At 36.7% G+C, this 26,464-nt stretch overlaps 1 protein-coding gene across 4 annotated transcripts in view; it reads left to right on the plus strand.

Moving 5' to 3' along the window:
• FGF10 (fibroblast growth factor 10) overlaps positions 1-20,962 on the plus strand; it is a 60,506-nt gene extending 39,544 nt beyond the window's left edge. For all 4 annotated transcript variants that reach the window (XM_059837101.1, XM_059837100.1, XM_059837099.1 and 1 more), the window contains exons 3-4: positions 13,998-14,101; positions 17,799-20,962. In XM_059837101.1, coding sequence (XP_059693084.1) covers positions 13,998-14,101; positions 17,799-17,996 — 302 coding nt within the window. In that variant the 3' untranslated portion in view covers positions 17,997-20,962. The remainder of the gene's footprint in view (positions 1-13,997; positions 14,102-17,798) is intronic.
• The last annotated feature ends 5,502 nt before the right edge of the window (positions 20,963-26,464 follow it).

Consider the following 26,464-nt stretch of genomic DNA (forward strand, 5'->3'; position numbering starts at 1 on the left):
CTTCACTAAGAAAACTGGTAGATTTTAATCCACCGCAGGCTACAGATTTGCAAGAATGTATTTTGTATAGTTTTCCAAGCTATGTATGTCTCATTAGAAGTAGCACAGAAATCAGGAATTGCTGAAGTATCAACTGCAAATTATATTGCAGTATAATTTGTGATAGTAGTGATTTCTGGTTTTATGTGTTACACCTTTAAGAGGAGAGAAGACTTCTCTGAAGTCTCTCTAAAACAGAGCATACTTCTCAATAAAATCTTTCCATTTCTGAGCATTGGACTTAAAATATGTTTGAGCAAACAAATGGTGAAATAGCTGAGAGCAGTGACAGCCTGGTCACCTACCCATTTGTCTCATATGTCCTGTTGAAATGGAATTTGAGGAGAAGGGTAAGTCTGGCATAAGCTTACACCACCCTTTGGAAATTCACCGTCTTCTTGATTGTGTGTAACTTGCCTTTCTTAGGGAATGTGGCCACACTTCTCTCTTTTCTGTGCCCCATTAGCACTGGAATTGTTGCTTTTGACATCACAGATTGATATATAAAGTTGTCAGATCATTTAGAAGGGATTTCTGAGGTCAGTGGGCACTGGAACTTGTCAGATGATATTTTAGCAATGGCACTGGAGAGATACTTAGGGCAACATGCTAGGTCCCTTTGCATCAGAACAGCTCCATTTCAATACCAGAGAGCTGGAAAGATGGTTTGTCAACAAGGATTTCATCATCTCTGTCCTGTTAAAGATTTTACAGAGCCTTTGCTGTTGCATCCTATGTAATTGAAATATACAAGACCTGGAAATTAAAAATCACCACAAACAGTTTCAAATTATGTTACTCTATGTCAGAAAATATTAGGAATATAATTTTTATCCTGACAGAAAAATTTCTTCTATCTTTCCCTCCAGATTTTTATCTTTTGCTCTCTCTGAAGGCTTTTGTGCTTTCATAGGCAGCTGAGAATGTAACTGGTGGGACTGAGTGGAGTCAGGCAGTTCAACTGCTGTGTAGTTGCATGGAAGTGGATTATGATTGAGCAGATGCATGACAATAGATTCAGCAGTATTGTAATGGTTGTTAATTGTGCTAGTTTAAAACCAGCAAGGAGCTCCCAAGCGTGATCTTGGTTCAAAATGTTTAAAACAGCAAAATATGTAAAGTAAATAAATAGACTGAGAGATTAAAGGAAGCCACTGTGATCCTTAGTCGCCTGTTTCAACTTAATCTTTTTCTATCAAGTTGTTTTGTTAGTGTCTGCAAGGAGGGGGAGGAGATTACAGTGTGGACTTCAGGATGAAAAGAGGCACTGGAAAGTAAAGAATAGGAAATAAGAAGTAATTTTATAGAGGTGGGCAGAAAAAAATGGCCATTAAGAATCAAATTTTCATAGGTGGTTAGTTCACTAAATGCTTTGCCTTGTAGGATACTTGCTGTCTGTGAGCCTGATTTGTAAAAGGAGACCCACAAATTAGAAATTCTTGTAGGAGCTGCAGCTGGGAGTCCCGATTTCATGTAGTGAATCACAGGTTCTCTAGGATTTACCAGTATTCAAACACATTTTTAATTTTGTTTTTAAGTAGAAGTCCCTTCACATTTCAGTCTAACAGGACTAGTACAGTTGTCAATTATTACTTATTTACAGAAATCAATGCCTCTTGTATAAACAGCACTGACTGCAGTGTTTGAGTCTGCAGTTTGATTTATTTATCTAATAAAGCAAAAAAGGAAATATGGTTAATGTTGGATTTGATCAGCTCATAAGCACAAAATAAGCAAATGAAGAACATAGGGATAAAGGACATAAATCTCACAATTTAGAGGCAAGTATCCAAAGTATATATAATCTATGAAGACAATGCAATGTGAAAAAATTATGGTCTTGAATTTTTTGTGAGCAAAATGTGAATGACAACGCTACTGCCTAGGACTACCACTACATCTGAACCATCTTCTGCTGCTGCCTAGGTCTTTTAGAGTTTCTTTGCACTTCTGGAATTCCAGTGAACTAACCAGAAATATCATACAGTAGTTACAACTGGTTCCTTTGTAGTGAAAAATCAGCAGCACACCATGCACACTGTAAGTACATTGAAATGAAAATACTGTAAGAAATACTGCTCTTTAGTGTAGCAAGTCCAGCATATTCAGAAATACTTGATTGGCTTCCCGTGTGTGAAAACAGAGTTTTATGGGCTTGGAAGCATTCTCAAGAGATCATGTGGTACATCCCCTTGTCCCACAAAATATCTATCATTAACTCAGCTGGACACTTTTATCACCTGCTCTTAAAGTCTACACACACTCCAAAGTATCTTTAATGAATAAAGAGAGTTTTTATCACCCTTATTAAAGTCTTATTATTCTTAACATCCTCCCTTACTCTTCTGTGTAGTTGAGCCCATTATTTCTGTGGTCTCTTTCATGGAATATTCCTCCTCTTCCCAGAAATTTTGAAGTACTTGAAAGTTACTGTTGCACTTTTTCCTCCTAACTCTCCTCTTCCTAAGATAAACTTGATTTAACTTTCAATTAATTACTTATCTTGTTTTTCTATGCCTATCACTATGCTGGTTGCCCTCTTTAGGCTACCTTGAAACAAGCATAGAACTCAGATGAATCCTTCCAAATGCTGGATAGTATGGAAAGATTTTCTTTTGCATTTTCAACATGTTTAGATGTGTCAGGAAGCTTTTCACTTTTCATGTTCCTCCCTCAAGGTCACATTGTACACCAGTAACCACTCAGAAACTTTTCTGAAAAATAGTTATCTTGTTCTTCTTCTTCCTGCATTTGTGTTTCCTCAACACTTAATTCCATTTTTGCAGTGAATCACTGGCAACAATTGGCTAAATACAGTTTTCTAGCCTGTTTTTCATCCTACTTAAATTTATATTAAACTAGGGCATTTATGATAATGTAATGTGGTTGTGTCAAAAGCTTAACTACATAGCCATTTTCATGACGTGACCTGTTACACTGTTATAAAATCAGATTAGATTTAATGAAATTTGCTCCTGACTGGTCTTTGCGGGCTGCTTCTCTGCTTTTTTTCATTTCTCTATATGGGGGAATGTATATGTAAGAATTAAAGGGTGACTCCACAACTTCAGACTAAAGGTCAGTCTGGTTTCCTGTCTCTGACAGTAGCAGTGGGAGAAGCCCCAAGAGGAGAAGAACAAGCAGACAGTGCTAACTGCCTGCTATACTTCCCTGGTGTGCATCAGTATGCAGCTCAGAGACTAATGATGATATTGATTTACTTGTCTTAGGAACATATTTTTGGAATTAATTGCTCTGATTGCTTCTCAGTTGAGGTAAACTGACATCCTAACAATGATTGCCGTAATCTGCAAGTGTGAAAAAAAAAATCTTTTGTTTTAAACATTAAAGTGTTGTTTTCTGGCCAATAATTCCATTTAAGATTCAGTGCATAGTCTATATTCCTTTTTCATTTTCTCAAAGTTACCTAGTCTTACAGATTTTTGCTACTGAAGCCATTTCTGTTCCACTCTGCAAAGCCCAGTGGTTTAGGTATTCCTCAAATATTAGTTTAGGTATTCCTCAAAAATATTAGTTAACCACTATTTCTGATCATGTATGTTGCTCTTTCCTGTAGCATTTCCAGTTCTGTTATTTCTTTTATGAAACAAGAGACAATGGTAGCATTTGCATTTAAAATGAAGTCATGGATGGATTTAAACTTTGTGGCTGTATTTTTCATTTCCTAAACATTCCTTACTGTTCTCCAGTAAATACCAATTTTTTTTAGTGGTTATTGTAAGACCAAGAGCTAGCAGCTGGGCCATAAGCCATTCTGTAACACATTCCATGTTTATAAACCTAATGTTATTTTCCTGTGTGCATCACTTTTACAACATTCACCTACACAGAATTTTTTCTAGAATTCTATTGCCTTATCAGCTTGGGTTCTGAGAGTCTTTTGCAATTATTCCCACTTCCCTCAGATTTAGTACCCTGAATAATTTAGTATAATTAGAAGGGGTTTCATTGCATTACTGTAAATCATTAATGAATACACTGAGGACAGAAAATACCAGGACTTTGTTGATTACTTTCCCAAGAAAAATTACTTTTTTTCCCTATTTTTAACCAAGAACTTCATTTTTTACTTTCATCTATACAGCAGATACACAGCCTGTAGAAAAATAGAAAAATGGATGGAACCTGGAATACAATTATTGAGTTGGTCATGCACAAGCAGTTGTAGATAGTTTTACATTTAATGTCTGTGCACAGGCTGTACAAGGAGCATGTTCACCATTGATCTGACATTCTCAGGTGTTTCTGCATTCACATGCAAAATCCCATTATATGGCAGCTCTGTTCTTCAGCTGCTCGTCTCCAAAGCTGTCTGCAGGTCTACCCTGTCAAATAGCTTATTTCCCAAGGCAGCTTTTGGATCCAGCCCTCCTGTTTTACACTGCACATGTTAGCTCACACCTAGCTTTATTTGGCATGAACTATTTTCTACTGGGAGCAACTTCCATAAATTTTTCAATATAATTCACTGCAGGGACCATATATATAAGCAAGACCAAGCCAGTCTCAGTTCCTTTGTTTTTTAACAGTTTGATGCCAGACCTTGCAGAGCAGTGCCTACACGACCTTGCCATCAGACTACACAAGGACCAAACTGGTGGGCTGCCACACAGCCTTCACAATATGTCAGACACTCAGAAGAGAAAATCCACAGGTGTGTCTGACATGCAGGTGAAGTCTCTAGCGGTAACATTCTGAGGAAAATTGAATCAAGCCCTCTCAGGGACACACCAGACCAGCCCCTTGAGGTGTGAATATCATTGCTGGACAGTTTTCTTCAAAAGGCCTAGGGACAGGTTCTCTTTGCAGCGTTAGGCAGTGGTGTAAGCAAAAGTATCTCTGACCCTGACACAGAAATGTGCAGAGGATGGGACATTCTTTGCCTGCTCTCTACACATTTCCTGACACAGCTTCTGCTGGTATGACAGCACAAATCACACTCACTGTCAGCTGAGTGGTTGATTGGGGTTGGTTGGCTGAGTGTGCTTTCTGCTGAGAAATTACAGAACGTTGAGCAGAAAAACTGGAAATAATGTATCAAACCTTGTGGATTGTATTTTAAATGTCCTAAACATAGTTTAGTGAGCGTTTGTGCACACACCTACACAATTCGAGGAGAAGGAGCCCCAAAAAATATCAGCAATCCAGTCTAGGGAAATAAAGTTTTTATAAAAGGACAAGACATGAGTTGCAAGCATGTGCAATTAGATCACATAATCCTGTGTGCAAAACATGCTTGTTAGCTGTTATCTGGAGATGTCAGCAGGGAAGATGGAAATAATATAGAAGGAGACTTGAAGATAATAAAAGCAGAAGGGTGTGAAGTGATTGTGCTCTTCAGATCAGCCTTTTAAGTTTCTGTGCAAGATTGACGATTTTGTAATCCTGCTTTTTTATGAGGTGTTGAATGAATGCTTAAGAAGACAGCACTTATCAGTGCTCATCAAAGTTTAAAAAGAACTGTTTGTACTAGCAGTCTGAAGATACCAGGTCTAACCAGGTTAGAAACAGTCAAGTATTAAAGATGAAAACACTGTGAAAGACATATATCAGGTTGCACCGTAGCAGGCCATAGTTTACAAATGTGTGCTAGAGTACAAACCTTGTTACATGCTTTTACTGCATACCTTTGATGAAGAGGGAAATGTACGTAATAGGTAAGACAAAGAAAAAAAAACTAGCTTTAAACATTGAGAAGTGGGTCACATAGCATTGTAACAAGAATAATACAGTTATTGAATGGTGTCTTTTTGAGTGGTTGCCATTTAGGATGCATTAAATACATAAAATTATTTATGTCAGAGAAAGAAAAGAAATTAATGGATAAAAGAGTAAACTAGTGATCAGAGGTCATCATGGTTTTTTCAGCTGCAAAACTGCTGGCCCTAATATCTTCTCATATAGTAACAACATGCAATTAATTTATCTTTCTTTACTCCAAGACTGTTTTTCAGACAAATAGTTTGTCTGAAAAAGTATAGATAGTGGTTTGTTTGCAAAGTACCAACTAGGTTATAAGTTACTGAAAGTCACCCATCAAATCATATACAACATTGTCCCAAACTATATAAATATAAGTATTAAAGTCAGAGGCCTGCCTTTTATTTGATCATATCCAGACTGGCTAAGAAAAAAAAATTCTGGAGGGAAAAAAAAAAGCCAGGAGGGACAAAAAACAGATGTGAATTTTAAGGAATTTTTAGATACAGTGAAATACAGTTTGCATTGATTTTCTAAATACTGGTTACCCATACCATACAACTGCCCTAATCTACACTTCTCAGATAGTCATTCTGTTCCCAGAGTCCTTATAAAGTTTTCTTGAAAAAGTGATTATTATGATCAAGTAACATTAGGAATATTTGTGGCATTGCAGAAGAAAACTGCTGAAAGTGTTGATGAGTAACTACCACCAAATATAATTATGTGAAAAGTAATGATCATTATAGCTGTCCAGGGGTAATCTTTCATTATAAACATGTGGATCCCATATTTTAAAATACCATGGATTCCTTCTTCCCGTGTGAGGCAAAGACAGACATAAACCATTAGAACCAACAACTAATTGATGTTAGGGATTAGTGTGTTTGGCAACTTTCTGATTTGCAGGGAAAACACTAAAACATTGTTTTTTTCCCAGAGAAACATAGCAGTAGCAGAATACTGCTAGAAACTGTTCTTAATGGTATTTTAAAGAGGAGCCTTTCGAATTTTGTGATTTTTTTTTTCTATTTTCCCCCATTACTAAGTTATTATGGCCATAGAGATTCAGGAGAAGGTCCTACCTGCCACAGGCAGTGCAGTGCACACTGCCAAGACTTGTGATAGCTATGCAGGTAGTTATGCTTCTGTCTCCTACCTTCCACAATAAGATAAGTGTTTGAGATGGGGAAATAACAGACCATAGTTTTCCAGTTCTGTTTTCTTGCACAAAGAGGACTCAAGATCCACCATAAGGACAAATGAGGTCCAAAATGAAACAAAACTGATAAAAGAGAACAATTGTCCCATTTAGTTGTTGATCTAGCAGCCTTAGATAGAACAGCCACAGTATGTGTCAGACAGCAGCAGACAACAAACTTTTCATTTGGATAAAGATTGTTGGTAGATAAATTGCAGAGGACGTCTGCAGCACACTGGGTTTCCTGTCCCACAAAGCCTATACAATGCCTCGTAAGAGTTTTTAATCTGTTTGTGCATACTCTGACTGCTTTAGCACCCTGGCTCACTTCCATCTGCTTGTATTTGTCAGTGTCTAAATACAGTTTGGCTCCATTTAATTGTCATTTGCACCCCATTTGCAAATACAGGTATTGTATCTGCTAGCTGATTTCCCCACATTAGTTCTCTTGCCAATACATTCCACCCAGGTAGGAGTTCCTCCCTTCCCCAGGAGGGAAAGGACACATTGCAGGTGATGTACAGATACTTCTGTCAGCCACCATACATTTGGACTGTTTCTTCTACAGTGCAGCTGTCTGTTAACCTTCCCTAGTCTGTTGGGATGGACATTAAATGGAATAGCCTTACCTCTATCCAGTTTCTTCCAGTTAAAGTTGTTCACTTTGAATCTTATATAAGTGCTAAAATGCAGGAGGTGAATAAAGTAATCATGAATGTCAAAGATAACTTGGGATTTCACCCAGGCAGGTCCATACAGCCCTTAGAAAATGTACTGATCTGTACTACTCACTTATAAGCTTTCCATTCTCCTGCATGTTTCTGTGGAGACATGGAAATTTAAGATTTGGCAGAAATCCTGAGTGCCTGGTCCTGTCTACAAAATGGAAACATACATGGACTGCCAAGTTTCGATTAGGATTTGGATTAGGATCCAAGTTTCCTTATAAACACATGAAGTAGTCATTCTGCTCAAGTCAGTACCCATCAGGCCTTAGTCAGAACATTGGTCCAGTCTTGGGCACCTCAGTTCAAAAAAATTAGTCATCTGGAAAGAGACCAAAAAGAGAGCACTAGAAGGTCCAGAAAATATATACTACTAAAACTGACTGCAAAAACTTGGATTGTTTAGTCCTTAGGGTTTAGGGCTGATTTGTTTTCTATTGAGTTTTTTTCCAAGCCAGATCATTCCAATGATTTTGTTTATAGTGCTGCTCCACAAACAGTTACATTTGAAGGGTTGGTGAACTTCAGCACAGAGGCAGGAAAAAGAAGCCAGGGAGGGCTGAAACTCCTTAAGGCATCTTTGTCAAGAGAACTAATCAGATAACTGCAACCCTGCATCTAATCATATGTACTATACTGTTGTGGTGTTTTGTTTTCCACTTTTTTCTCTTGGCATATGAATCACTGCTCTTCCTTGGTTAGTATGAGTCGTCACTTATATCTTCTCTGTCCCAAAACCAGATCAGATAATGTATTCCTACACTGTCTGTGTCTAATCTGAAAGTTACCAAATCTTGCAGTGTTGGGTCAAGCAGGCTGAGATGCTCAGACATCAACAATTTCTGTCAACATTCATGCAGCTGTTTATATCTTCCCATCTTTGCTCAAAACACAGAGTTCAAGAAATCTGAGCTGATTAACAGAATCAGGTACTGTTGGCTCTATGTGTAGCCATTCCATCTCAACAACGTGAATTAAGTCCACCTGAAGAAGGCAAACATGTTTATATTCCCTAGCACTTCAGCTAAATCTGATGACATGCTTGTGCATTAGTGATGAAAGTGACAGACGTGGTGTCCTTGAGGGAACAACTGAACTCATCATAACTGACAAGATAGATGTGTCCTCAAAGTGACTTCCAGCATTTCCTTTCCTTCAGTTTAACCTATCTAGCTTTGGAAACTTTATAGAGGGAATGGTGGTGTTTAGAACTGTCCTTTGAATTTGGCTGTCTTCACTGACCAGAGGGAAAAATGTAGGCTGGGATCCTGAATTAATTGCCTCTGTTACATGTCCAGATGTAGACTAGCTAACTGATTCCTGCCAATTTTGTAGCTAAACCTAAACTCCTCCAACAGCCCTCATTATTGTTCACTAAGAGGTTCTCTCATCCCAGGTGCTACCCTTTGATTTGCTTGGTCTACAGAGAACCATTGATTGAGTCATCCGTGCCCTGCTCTGAAATTAAAGCCATAAAAACAGTAAAAGATGAAAAGGAAGTTGGTACAGACTGTGTGGATCTGAGAATGGGCTCTAATAATTAGTCTTTAAAGTGATTTTTATGTACTGTGGAGATGTCACATCTTATGCTGATACTATGGTGATACTATCCTGATTCTATGGTGATATGATAGGATACTATGCTGATACTTTTGTTAATACTACTGCTGATACTATAGGAAGGCTCAGAGGTTTTGTTACCATAATTTTCTATAAGTTTAGATACATATCTCAGGCTTATCCAAATGTATTAGATATGGGCATTGGACAGAAAAGTTCACGGAATATTGATACTTTGGCTATAGTTGACCTAAATATGGCACATTAGCAGATTGCTTTGTGGTTTTTAAGTACATTAATTTCTGATTTATGATAGGAATGATGGCAGTCTCAAAAAAAAAAAATCAAATATTAATAAAATCCAGAATCAAGTGTTAAAAACAGAACTGATTGAACTTCAAATAAACTTTAATTTTTAAGTCAAAGCTTAGGTTATCATTCCAGTTGGTTATTATTTGAGGTTTCTGTCCATAACTGTGGCACTGTGGGTTGTGTGATTTGTATCTTAAGCTCCCTTTCAAATTCAAGCACAAAGTCTGTAAGATTGCCTTTCAGTGGAACCACTTTCATTAATTGAAAAAGCTTTCAAAGGCAATACTTGCTTGCCATCTTCAGTTTTCTAGGTTTTTTGTTTTTTTTTTTTTAGTCCATCATATTTCTTTTTCCATTATCACAAAATACAGGTAAATATAGGAATATCAGTATAATTTGTGATTTGGGGATATTTTCAACTTGCAGGTGTACTTGGTGAAACAGAGTAGAAACAGAGGCAGTGTCCTCATGTACCTTAGCACTTCACCCTTCCAAGACTACATCCAACAAATCTATTTGCTTCAAACCACTTTTTTTTCAAGCCCCCTACTAAGAACAGCTTTTTGAACTACCATGTCTTCAACATTATGCCTGAACACCAACTTGTTTTGACTTAAACCAGTGGCAGACAAAGGTACCCCTTCAGAGAAACTCGCTGTTGGGCACAAAAGCCAAAGTTCTGAAAAGTCAGTTTAGCTGCAGCCACACAAAGCCCCGTCTTCTCCAGCTACCTACCAGGAGCTGCAGCTTCCTTCACGGGCCCTACAGATTCTTGTCACCATCTGGGAAACCAAAAGGTTTCACAAGCTCTCAGTCATCATCAGATTCTATCCTGCTGAACTCACTCTTCCTCTACAATATTTTTGCAGAAAGAAGAAAACTCAAAGCGGGGAGGGATTGTTTGTGGATTGCTGCCTATACAGGATAATCTTTGAAGATGTAGGAAGATGCATGGTGTCCTGTTCTTCTGCATAGATAGGACTGCAACTACTGTTGGAGATGTTCTAAAAGTGTTTATAAGAACTCCTTACACAAATGATACAACTACAGGAAAATGACCACTGTCTCACACTGCAAAGAATTTGAATTTGGTCCCAGAATCAAGTGTTTCTTGTGGCAGATCACATTTACATCCACTGTATTTCTGCCTTGACAACAGATCTGATATTCTATCCAATTGCCTTTCCTAAGAATTGCTTGACATAATTTCATTCCATTTCTAGGATATCGTGTAGGTTTTTTGCTTCGTATTATCAGCACTTTTATAAAATATAGTACATTTTTAATTAACATATAACCAAGGAGGTGCAACTTTTACTTGTAGTTTTAAAAACCCTCTGTGCAAAGCAAGAAGACAAACAGATTTCTGTTGCCTTGCAATATGTATAATAATCCCTTTTATAAACTATAAAAATACAGTTTATTTAAGGTAAATGCATTTGGGTTCTATTGGGAATATGTTTAAAGCCTTCGGGACCTGTAAAGAGAGTGCATACACAGCTACAGGGTACATTTCATCTTGATATTTGAAATCCTTCTAATTATAATTGGAAATTATTTGGGAATTGAAAGCTATGCTTTTACAGTGGATGTGGTCAATGGGGATTTGTTGTAATTGTTGGGTTTTACAAAGTTATGGCTGTAAAATAATAGTGTGCTATCTGGTTTAAAGCAATAATAGAGGCCAGAATATTTTGATTTTTTTTTCATTAGTTCATTTTCACTTCCAAGTTCCTAAGAAGCATGAAACCAGAATAAATAACTCCTAAGACTTTTACCCCAATAACATTAATTTTTTTTCTACTGCCTATTATCAAGAATAATTACAAGTCACATTATATCATGGAAATTATTTACCTCAGAGATCTTCTTGTACCTAAGTCTTTAGGCATGGAAATACCTGAGCCCAAGCAATGGTATAAAATCAGATACAAGAGGCATGCAAGGAAGCATATTGAAATACCTTTTTTGCTTCAGTCTTAGAGAATAGAAAAAAGAGTTTCAATGAAAAGTTAATACTGTTGGGAATAGAATAAGAAATTTAAAAATAAAAAAGAAAGGGATGGGGAAAGAGGAAAACACTGTAGTTTTAAGCTTCATACTGTATATCTCAATTTCCTTTTTAAATATATTCCTGTGAATTTAATAATATTTCAAGAATAATCAAATGCATATTTTCACCCCTACATCAAATGCATTTTACTTATTTTTATTCAAATTAAATTATTTCAAAGTTCTAGAAAGTTCTTAGGCTTTCCTGCAGATTCGTGTCAGATGAGTAGGTGACTGCTGATCTTTGAAATTTGCCTACATCACTGAAACCAATAAAAGATTCCTATTGCCTTCAAAAGATTTCTGTCAAATTAGAGATTCTTCTGTTGGGAAGATCTTTAAATACAGTGAATAATTTGCAATCTAGACAAAATCTAGATTGTAACTGTGCTTGTCACTAGCAGGTAACTCTTGGGGACTACAGAGAGTAGCAAAGTGTCAAAGTATCAAATTAAGTCCCTATTTCCCAAGGGTTAACAGATCAAGATAAAATAGATCTGAAAGAAAAACATCCATTAAAATATCCACTTCTCCCAAGTAAAATACAGTAGAGGATAGAATATGCAAAACTGTCAACAAAAATTACACCTTTTTCAACTTTCAAGCACACAGAACACACTCAGTGAGAATAAATCCAGGATCACTTGTGATGATATTATCAACCTGACAAAAATTTGGAACAATTCTTCTATGTTTGGCTACAACTAAATAGCTTAACCAGCTAAAAGCAAGCTAGTTGCTATGGATATAATAAATGTATTAACATTTCTCCTCATGACCTCCTTACAGTTGCTCCACCAGGAATATAATGGAGTATGAAATTGCAAACAAACTTTACCAGAAAAACCAGACTATGTTTTCATTAATTATACTTGTATTGTTTTTATTTAAGCATTTTACTGAAAAGCAGTGATGTCCATCGTTCAAGTCAAGACATTTAAAATGGGTTAATTCCGTACAAGTTTTTTATTTAGGCACTACTCTCCTTCAGCTCTTAGTGAAACAGTTAATTGAAATAGCCTAATATGATGTTACTGTTACAAGGATAGTATGGCAAAATCTCAATCAGTTTAATCCCTTTCAACATAAAAATTTATAATGGCACATGTTAGGCCAGTATTTCTCTTACTTTTTTGTTTGTGTTTTGGTTTGGTTTGGTTTTTTTGTCATGTTACTCGTGTTAGAAATGGACCCAGACATGGTTCAGAATGCAATTCTGCAGAACGAATTAACTGAATTCTTCCCATCACTTTTTGGCATGGAAAACACACACACAAAAAAAAAAAGGTGTCAATCATGGTGTTGTAGCAGTGTTTGCATCAGATCCTTGCCCCCTATTAGTTTGCTATCCACAAGTTAGTCCACTTTACTCTGATTTTGAGCACAATTACTTTAGCAGATGTCCTGTGGGAGAGCTGCTCAGTCCTCTGTAACAATGCTCTCTCAGAAGAACAAGAAAGCAACTTTGGCTTTTCTTTGTTGTGAAAATGAGCAACATTTTAAGAATAATACAGATTAGAGCCCTGAAAATATGGACTCCCTGATCTGCCTTTATCATTGGCATGGCCCGGGTATGTGTAAGCTATCACAACCCAATCACAGAGGACAGTTTTGCCCCTCCTGTAATTTCTCTGTTGGTACACCCTCAGTGTACCACACTGAGTTAGCCAGGATATTGATGTGACTATTGCTACATGAATGTCAGGAGAACAGGACAAATGTTGGAGCCAGGCATGCCGTCTCCTACTCCTAAATCAGTATGTTCCTGGGCAGAAAACAGAGATGAAAAGGTGTATCTCCCATTACGGGTCCCTTGAACCATCCAATGTGACAGAAAGAGACTGTTTTAAAGCCAGGGGCAGGGGCGAATAATATTTATAACAAAGAGAGAAAAATATTTCTGATATCTAAAAGACCATTAGTGTTGGTCTTACTATTTCCCCCATTGTCAACACACTTGCCAAAAGTGAATTTATCAGCTCAGTGCAACCAAGAGACTTAGTTTATCTAAATGTTCTACAAGGAAAAAATTGTATACCTAGGGTTTTAAAGACCAAGAAAAATCCTTTATTCTACTGACATATGCTATCAATTTAATTTGATGCTATGTTTTCAATATCTCTTCTGATAAATTGTAGTAAAATCTATGCTAGGAAGAAGGAAGTTGTTTCAGTATCCATGGGGTGTAAAATGCAGGGTTAGGAAACATGTTAAATGAAAAAAATATTTATGTATATTCTTGCAGTGGTTTAAAGAATACTTCTGTTGAATTTTTTGGTCAGTTGGTCCTGAATATTGTAAATTTTGTATTTTCCTGCTTTATTATCTTTCTATAGTGAGAAAATCCTGTAACAAAGTGATTAAATAGCTCAATTTATATTTTTTAGGCATATTGGAGATAACATCTGTAGAAATTGGAGTTGTGGCGGTTAAGTCTATTAAGAGCAACTACTATTTAGCCATGAACAAAAAAGGAAAAGTCTACGGCTCTGTAAGTACCTTTTCACATTCCAAATGGATTTCAGGAGTCAGCACAGTTCCCTGCCTTGCCTATTGAAACACTGCTTGTCTCTGTATTGCTACTAATTAGAGCTGAAATGAGCTGTTCATCAAAATTTCATCCTCTGATAAACCAGGATCACGCCTCTCCACAAGCTTCCTGTTGTTCGCTAAGCTCATGTCATACCAACATAGCTGCTGGGATTTATCATGCTTACTGCCTCAGTCACACTGCTTATTAAGGAGTGTTCAGTAGAGAGGGTCTCTAAAATTTAATCTTTAAGGCTTGTTTTCACTGTTTTTTTCCTACTGTGCAATCACACTTAGCAGAAGTTCAAGGGTGGGGGAAAGAGGAATAAAGGTGACTGAAATCACGGAAACTTGAGCTGATGGAGTAAACTCACCAAAGCATTAAATTAAAACTTTGAAGATGATTCCTAGAGTATCAGGCTTTAAATTGACTATATTGACTAATGATTAATATTATGGACAGTACAGAGAGACATGAACTGAAATTTCAGCAGCTAAGACTTATCTGAGCAGAATTCAGGTAACACTTGAATGTTGCCCATAAATACTTAATTTGCATTGGTGTAAGTTCGGGGTTACAGATACTTTCAGGGGAAAAAAATCCAAACATCAATGCCTAAAAGTAATCAACCAAACAAAAACAAACCAACCCAAGGAAACTCAAAAACTAAGCAAATATTTTTTAATAGAAAGTGATATGATCTATAAATCTAACAACTAAACTCAAATGTATCCTCACACATCCCCATGATTTCACAAACACCAGATTGTTCTGGTATCACATCTGGTTTGGTTTGCAGTTTTGCAATGTTGTTCCAGTTCCTGGAAAGGTTATGAGCCATTCTGCAGGTTGCTTAATGTTCAGATCATCCATATGCTTTACAGAAAGGATGTCACATATAGGGACTGAATTTATGGTTGAGCAATGTAGGCAAACCTCCTATTTCTGCTGAAAAAATGAAGTAATGGTAATCTCAAGTGAGACTCAAGGGGCCTTTTGTCACTTCGCCCTCTTTCTTAAGGAAAAATTTCCACAGAGTGTGTTTAGTTCACACAAACTATATACACTGCCTCCCTCACCTACACTGTGGCTAGGCACATACATCTGGTTTTCTAAACTCTGCAACAGTGTCAAAGAATCACATTAGGAGAGAGAAAACGAAGGACATTTTTCTTATATTTCTGTAAATGTAGCCTTAATTTCTAGATTTATACTGGTCAGAAATACAGGATGATCAGTGCTTATTGAGAGAGAAAACTGTGTACTGAGTTACACTGATCATGGGTATGCTTCTGTACGTAGGTGAAGGTTTTGGCATAGATCAACACCTTCAGTTCACACATCTCAGTTGTGCACTTCAATCATTTGTGATGGTCCATCCCAAAGCCCAAGCCAGACTCTCTTACCCCAGCTGTCAGCCTTGCCTGGTGTGGTGAGAGTCTGTTTAGAGTCTGTCCCAACACTATATATGTACAAAAGACATCGAAGCAGCTTTCATGTACCATAGATGGAAATTGCTGCCATAAGATTCGGTAATTCATAGTGTATTAGAAATAGTGTTGACAGGAAGATACGAATGTGGGAAGCCTTTTTTTTTTAATTCCAGCTGAGATAATTTTTCAATATTCACATCATAAAATCACAACATAATGATTTATCAAAACCAATTCCATAATACTTTAGCAATTTCAAGAATGCTTCTGTTACTATTTTTCCAGTAATCCCAGGACTTGCAGCTAGCCTCATATTACTACAGTGTGGCAGCTTGCAGATGGATACCAATACCAAAACCAGAACCAATAAAAATTGTAAAAACACCCTTGAGCACATGCACAATAGACATTGGTGCAGACTTATACTGAAATTTGTTGGAATTGAGCAAAGCAGTCCTGTGTAGCACTCAGACCCCTGCCAGTAAGACTTCTTAAGCACATCAAAACATCATCTTTTCTGTTATCTAAGAACAGAAATATAAGTTGGATTTGAGTACAATTTTGCATCTAGGAAAACAAGCAAAGCTCTTTCTATGTTATGCAAATACTTTTCCATTTGACTGATCATGGTTAGAATGAGGGGGGAAATACTCGCAAAAAATTAGCTTCTTTAAGCTTCTTTAACAAATTGGCAGGTAAGAGAAGTTACTGTGGTTTAGAGCTGTGATTGATGAGCACCTCCCTTTTTAATACCTTGATCCCAGAGGTGACATATTACAGAAAATAACTGGTAAATTATCTGTATGGCCGCTTTGTGGTGAAGGCAGTGCCAAGAGCAGTCTTATAAAGATTCTTGCCTTGATAGTGTCTTCCTCACTGATCACTGTTCAAATAACAACTAATCCTGAAATTAAAGAGCACTTTGGGAGCCAAATTTAATTTGAATGTATGCAATTCCATCAAGCAGTTCTTCAATAGTTGTAGCAGCAACTAAGGGAAACAAACTGTTCACACAAAATTCTCACTGGATCAAAGTCCTTATCATTAACTAGATAAAAAATTCTAATTTAGATAAATAGGTATGGAAAATATATTTAACTTGATTTCAATAACAGAAAACTTGATTTATTATTCAGACTTATTTCTTGTCTTGTTCATGATCACATTTAGAATAGTGCATGTAGTTAGTGTATCATACTCTGAGATTCTGACCTGCTTCTCCCTGAGCTGTACAATGGCATATTATTTTCTGAAATGCAGGAAAAACAAAATGCTGATTTTTCATTTTAATTTAATTATGTTTCAAACACCCCACTTTTAAAAGCATTCTAAAAGCAATATAAGTAGTCTGTTAAAATTGGATGGTTTTAAAGATAGTAATTACTTGTTTATGAAAAGAACTATTCTTGGCTTCTATATAGAAAAGTGTATCTACGTAAAATTACATTTAACAGTATAAAAAATAAGTAGGGTCCCCTACATGCTTCCACAGGCTTGTATTTTTGATTCATTCTAACAGCCTGACAACTGATTCTCCTTAAAAAATCGAAAATCTTAATCCCTGGTCCCATACATAAAATTACTTCCAACCTTGTTTAGTCAATAAGATATGGGATCATACATGATTCCTTTTTAGGCTAAGCTTCTTTTCAGGTCAGCCAAGTGAATAGGCCCCATATCAGTTGTGATAGCAGTATAACAGTGATTTGCACCAGTCAAAAAAAAGCCCCTTTTCATTACCAGTGTGGTCTAAAGATTCTTACTTTATATAAGAAATAGTCTTATTCCATTAATATTTGTTTAAGATATGGTATCAATAATCTCATGCAAGGTATTTAAGAGTTATATTTTTAAGAAATGAAATGTGATTTATGATTCCAAGATTCCTTCCTTATGCTTTTGAGTTTATGACTGAGACCTTGATTTAATGCTCTTGCCATATTCCAACACAGAGAAGCTTATTTTCAGTTCTTAATGAATTACATCATTTAACTGCTATATCTATGCATTGAATTATTAATTATATCTTTTTTTAATTTCACTTTTTGCAGTCTAACTGATGATGCTTTATATGCCGTGAAACTTTTATTTAAATACACTGTGGAATCCTAAAAGAGCATCACATACAAAAGACTACAATATTTGAAACATTTTAAAAAGTATTTGTTTTCAGCATGCTGAAATACTATGTTTGTTCTGAATCTGTGGGTTTTTTCTTTTAACAGAAGGAGTTTAATAGCGATTGCAAATTGAAGGAAAGAATAGAAGAAAATGGATATAACACATATGCATCCTTAAATTGGAAGCACAATGGAAGGCAAATGTTTGTGGCCCTGAATGGGAGGGGAACCACAAAGAGAGGACAGAAAACAAGAAGGAAAAACACTTCAGCTCACTTTCTTCCTATGGTAGTCATGTCGTAGATGAACAAACTTTTTTTGACGCAGTTGAACCAAAGGCTGTTATGTCAAGAATATTTGGTAATTCTCTTAAAAAGTAGATGCGGAGAAGTAGCACAGACATCTGCATGTTTGAAATGAGAGCAGGGGAAGCCTTTGAAGGTTTTGTACTTATTGCTGGCACACGAAATACCTTTATTTAGTTCGTTGTCGTATCTTATAATCAAAATGAAGCTGGATCAAAGGGGATGGAATTTATTGCCAGTGTGAACTTTTTTTTTTTTTTTTAATCACTGCAACAGACCTTGATGGACATAAGACAATCTGTTGCGTGATCTTCATGGGGAATGCTATTTATGGAATACTAACTCTTATCAAAGTCCTTAATTGCTCATTCAAGCCTAATGATTCAATGAACAGTTAGACACACAAGCATTTACTGGAAGCACTTGGGTCATATGCACAAATAATGACATTTCTGGAGAAGCCTTGTGGACGAATGGATAGGATAAGCAAAGTAGTGTATAACTGTTCTAACAAAATGAATAGTATGGTTTGCTTGTATGTCCTAAATTCATTTCTCTTTATTTCTCTCTAAGTTATTTATTTAATAGGATGTTAAATATCTTTTTTTATTTGAAATGTTTCCTCATTTGCTTCTTTCTTATTTTCCCTTTGTCTTAGTACTTCACAGAGAGGTTGACTAAAATGTCAGAACCTCAGAAGTACTCAGAGAATTAGACAAGGCTTTAAAGGCAGAATTTAGAGTGTATTCTCCATTTTTTCCTAAACTGTCTTGCACTTAAGCATAAGACCAAACAAGCAGTGCTTGGATTTATGGTATTGAGTGTCTTTATATTGGAGAAATTTTTGTACTTTTCAGCACTCAAGAAAAACCTTCAAGAAATACTTTGTTCAAAGGGTCTTTCTGCTATTTTGAAATTGAGAGAAGGAGCCACATCTGTACTTGGGTGTCAATGCATCTCTGTGTATATTCACCTGACTTTGATTTCAGTTTGGAGCTAGGATCTAACACACTGCTATCAGTGTGATATTCTGCAGCACACATTTGGCTGGAACCCTGATGTGGTCAGCCCTGTTAAAATCACTGAGACTGCGAGTGTAAAATAAATCAGTAGTGTGTAATTCCTAAGCCTAGCGTTTGGCCACTGAAAGGTAAGCAAGAAGGCCACACAGTCCTGCACACCTTACTCAATTGATTTACCTTACTCAACCCATTTGCCTTTGGTACCAGCTTGAAGAATCAGAGGCATATAGTGGGAGGGATATTTAGCTAAGGGCTGCAAGACCAAAATCATCCTCTTGCGATCCAAAATCATGCTCATGCATTTTTCAGAGATTATTACTCACGTGTATATTATATATGAGAGCCAACTGAAAAGCTGTGCTGGTTTCCAGCTTTAGCATGCCTTTCATAACCATCACAGTAACTGAAGGCTCAAAATACATAATATCCAGCACATTTTTATGAAGTGTTACTCGTCCCGTGGCTTAACTTGAGCAACTGCAGTATAATAAAGTTAAGCGTAATATGAAGTCTGTTCAATTAAAGGTACATAAGGTTTGTTTTATATTTTGCTTTACTCAGTAATTTTAGAGAGCTCTGGATAGCTCACCAGTGTAACCATATTGAGATTCATTTTGTTAGAGCAGATAAATAGAAAACAGTACATCAAACAATTTGTACCACTGTCTTCACATTGTATTCCACTAAATAAATAAATAAGCCTTTGCAGTGTCTTTAGTAAGAAACAAAAGTAGTATAATATTATTTTGTTTTAAATACTTTAACTGATAACTATAAGATTATATTGATGCTGCAGTTTATCTTCAATATTTCTCGTTGTGAAAAAGTTGGTTTTATTTTTTATTGTTTGGAGACTGTATTTTGGTACAAAGGAGAGCCTTGCATAATGTGTCTTTTTGAGAATGTTTAACCTCTATAAAGGCTGGTGTTGTTGGAATCTTCTATAACTTATTTAAGTCAATGTTTAACCAGCACTTCAATCTTAATCTGTTATTTAAATATTAGCTGTTTAAAAAAAAAAAAGAAAAAAAAAAAAAAAGCTTTCCCATAAAATAAAAAATGGTCAGATTATATTTCCTGTCCTTAAATAAAGTCAGCTGTTTTAAAACTAGGAATTCTTTGAGAGACAACATATTTTTAGTTGATAGCTGATGTTGTACTTCATGGTACTTTAGCTCCAGTTTTCTTCTTCACAAATGACATTTTTCTAGAAAGAGAAATAAGAATTTCAGATTTTAAATGTAATTGCAGCTTACAGCAAAACTGAACTACCATGATAAAAGTGAGTCTCTGTTGTTTAAATTTGTAATCAGTAATTAAAACTGACAAGACATAATGGACCACCCATACTGAACCTTCAGTATGAGTTGGATGAATGCAGTATTGAATGACAACTTAAAGAACATTTAGGGTACAAATTAAATTCTCTTCTTACAGACTTACCTAGATGACTTGGTCAGGGGAGGATTATGCATAAATATTATCATAGTACTCAAAACACCATGCTGCTCAAATGACAAGATCAGGAAATATCACTTTCCCAAAGTGAGCCAGGAGCCATTTGTGACATGAAGAGTGGTTTCTGAAAATTAACCAAAATAAAAAACCCTTGAAGGAATCAATGATTCCTGTGTGTTTGGTATACTGTAACGCCCACTATAGTGGGAGCAAACTGCAGATATTAGAGTATCCCAGGTCCTCAACCATAAGCTCTGTTTTCTGTCACCCTGAGCATAACAGTCTCCTGAGTAAAAGGAAAACAGGGGGAGGGGTTTAGAAAATAAAAGGGATACCAAAATCACTGAGCAACAATGTATAGTATGTTATATTTAAATAAAAATAATAAAATGTGGGGATTAGAGAATAAAAGTATTGTCTTTGTTTGTTTTATTAACCTAAAATTGTACTGCACAATAAAAATAAAAAAGAAAAATATCTGTCGTATTACGGGTTCTGATTTTGTGCTGTATACTTCCGAAACAAAAATGATTTTAACATTTCTAAGTATTTTTAATTTTTTGTTTCTGTGAGGCCACTTTCTCCACACTAAAAACAACCAAATGCTCCAGACCCTTCCTGTATTTGAATCCACCTAGTTTTATACAGTGGAAAAAAGCAATGAATTTAGAGGAAGCATGATTGATGAAAGATAAAAGGGGTTTAGGAAGCAGAGCATGTACTAATAATTTTGGAAAAATAGTTATATTTTGTATTAGACTTTATTCAAGACATTTCAGGTTATTAAGTTCACAAAAGGTTGGCAAGTTTTAGAAGTAGGAGCACTACTTTGTAGTTCATGCCCTTCCTGTAACTGGCTGTCTCTATTCAGACAAACAGTAACTGTTTCAAGGAGTGATCTTGAAACTAATGTATGAAAACAACCCTTCTTTTGAAGTATCAAGTATCATTATTTAGTCCATTAAGTTAGACTGTGGAGCAAAATTCATCTTCCTCATTTCCTATTAAATTGGTGAAAGAAAAGTGTAACATGCAACACTTTCTGCTCCAGCTAGTCAATGTGTTGATACTGATGGTATTTTTCAGAAAAAGATCCTTGACTGAAAAAATTTCAGTGCAACTTCAAGTAACAGAAGCAAAGAAAAAATATTTCCCATGGCACTGTTAGCAAAAAATAGAAGATGAAAAATTAATTGGCTTTCAACATATAAATTATGATTCATAGTTACCCTTACCTCCCAAACTTTTGAATCTCGTGTTTAACCATATGGAAGCTTTCTTGCAATAAGTTTAGAATATTTTAATGAATCACAGTGCATCTCATACCTACTTTTTGTATTTTAACTTCTCAATCCCAGAAAAAAAAACTCTGTTTGTCCTTTGTCTACTTCAACAGTTTATAAAAACATGCTCCTGTGAAAGGCAAAAGAAACAAACTGTGACTAAATCTGAAGTAATTGATAAGGGAGTAATGATTTCTGAGTTACTGCAGTACAAATGAAAATAATTTTCACTCCTGAAATTCCTCACCAGGACCTTTATTGTGCCACTGTGTGCTATTTCATAAATGCAGAATAGAATCATAGAATGTTAAGGGCTGGAATAGACTGTAAAGATCATCTAATCCCAGGAACCTCTGCCATGGGCAGGAACATATCCCACTGGACCAGGCTGTTCAAGGCTTTACCCAGCCTGGCTTTGAACTCTTCCACTACTGGGGCAATCCACAGCCTCCCTGGGCAATTTGCTCCACCACACTCATGGTAAAGAATTTCTTCCATACATCTAACCTAAATTTATCATCTTTCAGTTCGTACCCATTTTTCCTTGACCTATCACTGTAGCTTATGTCAAAGAGCTCCTCTCCAGCTTCCCTGTATTCCCCCTACAGCTACTGGCAGGTTGCCATGAGGTCTCCACACACCCTTCTCTTCTCCAGGCTGAACAGCTTCAACTTTTTCAGCCTGTGTTTGTAGAGGAGGTGCTCCATTCTTATCAGCTTTGTGGCCTCCTCTGGACTTGCTCCAGCAGTTCTGTGTCCTTCTTATGTTGGGATGCCTACAGCTGAACACAGTGCTCCAAGTGAGATTTCAACCTCAGAGTGCCTCAGAGCAGAGCAGAGGGGCAGAACCCACTCCCTCAACCTGCTGGCCACACTGCTCTGGATGCAGCCCAGGATTCCATTGGTTCTGTGGGCTGTGAGTGCACATTACTGGGTGATTCAGTGAGTGTAATGAAAAATTGATATCTTTTTTCCCGCTGTTTACATGATGTCCAGATAATTTATATCTTTTCCTGCATTAGAGATACTCTTGAAGTTTCTCTTGCCCATGTTTCCAAAAACATGCATTACTTCTGTACTGCTATGTGCAGTGTATTTCTTGTCCACTTAAGGTAATTACCTATGTTTTTTCCTTCTTTTACATGTATCAGCAAGATTAATAAATAGCTCACTGAGGGAACTTAGAGTACTGATGTCTGCAGCATATTGTCATCAAAATCACAAACAGACAACTCTCATGTCTGGTTCCACATAGGACATGACACAGCGAGCTTGTGATCCTGTAGTGTTACGATAACCCTTGTCTCCCCTGAAACTGCACAAACATTAGTAAATTTACTAATTAGGCTCAAAAGGGAAGTATGTATTGAGGATAACTTGGTAACTTTACCAACAACCATGCACAAGATACGTTGCAAATGAAAATATACTTGCCTCTTTCCTTCCTTTTCCATGGTGCACTCGAGGAAAGGAGTCATTAGTATTATTATTGTTGCTGCTGTTGTTATTTTTATTACTACAATTACTACTACTACTACTACTACTAATACTACTACTAATACTAATACTAATACTACTATCTTCATTGCTCTTATTAACTGGTAGCCAATACATGACTTATCCTGGTCTATGATTGAATCTTTCTTCAGTGATGAAATAGGACAGAGATATCAGCAATCCTGTCAAAAAAAGGATCAGTCTCTTTCTCTTCCTTATGGTCAGACAATTCAACTTCCTGAGTGCTACTGATTTAGCACACAGTTTGTGCTCTCTTAAATATAACTTAAGCTATAGGATTCCAGCTTTGGAAGAAGAGATATGGCTCTGTTTATCATATTAAATGAGTACTGTATCCTTTGCCTGACAGAGACAGATAAGATTTAATCCATTTATTTATTCAACTGATTGTTTCTTAAATGTTATTAAGTGAACGATATAGTGTGAGAGAAAAGTCTTGCTGATAGCCATAATTATTACATTTCTATGGTAATTTGGAGATACAGTAGGAAGGTACAGAGTCAGTAAAGTGCTTTAATACAAAATCCTGCAGCAAGGTTCAGCATATGTTCACACTGAAAGCCACCATCAAGTAGAAGATGAATGCCTGGGCCTAAGATTGAGGAAGTCATTCATACAGAAGCTCTGGTTGGCCCTTTACTCCCCTGACTGGAATAGTGTCTCAACTATTCTTCATAACAAAGTCAAACAGTCAACAAAGTCAAACTTGAATCTGATCACATGTACTGGTGTAGAATGTGAAACCAATTCCATTGACAGTCAGAAAGTGACAGTGTCTGAGTTTAAGCCACCTGCAGCAATCTTTTGTTTCTTCCCTCCACTCTGAAACATTTAACATTTTCCTTGGACTTTTGTCAGAGGCCTGACATAGTTTTTCCTAATTGCAGATGAAATGCAATACAGCATGAGGTTTCTAACAACACCTCCTACTTATAGCAACTAAAAATGAAAATTCATTTGTGAAGAAAATCCAATTAAAACCCTCAGGTAGAACCTTGCAAACGCAGCCATTGCTGAAACCTGCCTGTGACACGCAGGACTGGATATAACAGCAGACTAGTCCTCAGCACTCATGTGATGGGCACTATGCTTAGTTTAAAGACTTACTTGTATTAGATTTTCCTCTAACTTGTCATCTATTTTGTTATAAAGAATGCCAGTAAGATTCAGACAGTCATATGAGCTTGTCCACTGAGGATGTTTAATACTAGACACATGTTTTTTGCCCGAGAAGTACTTGAGTTTCTAAGTGCTTTGGAAGTGTACTTTAAGGAATACTATAAAATTTCCCCATTCTTCTGCTAATCCCTCTGGCTACAATTCTGTGCTCACTGTTGGAGACAAAACATTTTAGAAGAAATATTTTTTTGTCTGTAAACTGATGAGACATGGATTTGAGAGATAGCCTCCTCAGCAGAAAAAAAAAATGGTGTCATGGTTGCACTTATAATGTTGTGAAGTTTTCCATATCAGGACCACCACATTTTGTCAGGGACGTGGACAGGGGGATCCAGGGCAGTCTCAGCAAGTTTGCTGGTGACTCTGAGCTGGGTGGGGCAGTCAACACATGGCAGGGAAGGGATGGCATCCACAGGGACCTGGACAGGCTTGAGAGGTGGGACCATGCAAACCTCAGGGAGCTCAGCCAGGCCAAGTGCAAGGTCTTTCACATAGGCCAGGGCAATTCCAAGCAAAAGTACAGACAGGACAGAGAATGTATCAAGACTCACGCAGGAAAATAAATACTTGGGCATGTTTGTGGTTAAAAAGCTTAACATGACAGGACAACACCTGCTTGCAACCCAGACAGATGGCCACATTTTGGGTTTCATCAAGAAGCCTGACCAGCAGGTCAGAGGAGGTGATTCTCCCCATTGAGACCCCACCTGGAGTACTCTGGCCAGATCTGGAGTCTACAACACAAGAAATATGTGGTCATGATGGAACAAATCCAGAGGACAGCCACTTAGCTGATCACAAAGATGAAAGACCTTTTCTGTGGTGACAGGATGAGAGAGCTGGGGTTGTTCAGCCTGGTGAAAAGGAAGCTCCAGGGTGACCTCATTGCTGCCTTCCAGTACCTGAAGGGGGCTTGCAAAAAGGCTGAAGAGAAATTTTTCACAAGGGGGAATTGTGAAAAGTTGAATTAAGTTGAAGACAGATAGGTTTAGATAAGATATTAGAAAGAAATTTATAATCTTAAAGAATAAAATAATCTCAAAAACCTCAATTCTTATGATCATCATATGAGAGCATTTCCATATCACCGTGCACATATAGCATCATCTGATTTTGAAGTAGAACCTCAAAACTACTGAGGAAACATGAGATTAAATTGCTTCTCCAAATATGTTGAGAGCCATCATAACTGGTTGCACTGATTTTTGATACAAGTCGAGCTGGTGGTTTTGGTAGGTTGATAAGCAAAACATCTCTATTTTAACCACAGGTAATTTAAGAATAAAATTATCAAACTGAATTAAGGGAAATTCAAGTTAAGTTATTTGGAGAAACCTCATTAATACTAAGAGCTTCGAAGTAAGCTGATCTAGATAATTGTACAACTTACTGAGTTTTTGGCATGTAAGAGCTACCAGGAATGGTTTACATTGCTGATTCTGCTGCAGACACAAACATGAAGCAAATCTCTTCCAAAGTAACTTATAGCAATATTTTGTAAGATCCAATGAACCACCTACTGAATCTATATAAAACACAAGAAAATTAGCTGCAGGCATAACTTTCAGTTGCTACCAACAAATTCAAACTCAAGCCAGTAATATGTAGAAATCCTCTTAAAATTATCCAGAGCCATACAGTTACCCAATTACTGCACGCAAGTGTGTTGCAACAGGAGAGAATCATTAGTATTTAAAATTTTTCTAAGTAGAAGAAATCAAACTGACTAAAAGCAGCCAACGGACAAGTTTTTTTGACAGACAGGAAATGTTGGCAAGCTTTTCAGTCCCATCTTACTAACCTTTGTAGAGAGATGCAATCTGGGTCTGACTCAAGCTTCCATTGCACACTGATTGCACGAGGAAATATTGACACGAGCAGTTATAAAATGAAAAGGTCAGTACCTTCTTTCAGTACTCAGTAACTTGCATGAAAAGCAAATTATCTATTTTCATAGATAATTACTATATTTTTCAGTGGCTCTTGCAAGAATGATGTCACAATGAA

Source organism: Haemorhous mexicanus, chromosome Z (assembly GCF_027477595.1).
Source record: "Haemorhous mexicanus isolate bHaeMex1 chromosome Z, bHaeMex1.pri, whole genome shotgun sequence".
Taxonomy (NCBI): Eukaryota; Metazoa; Chordata; class Aves; order Passeriformes; family Fringillidae; genus Haemorhous; species Haemorhous mexicanus.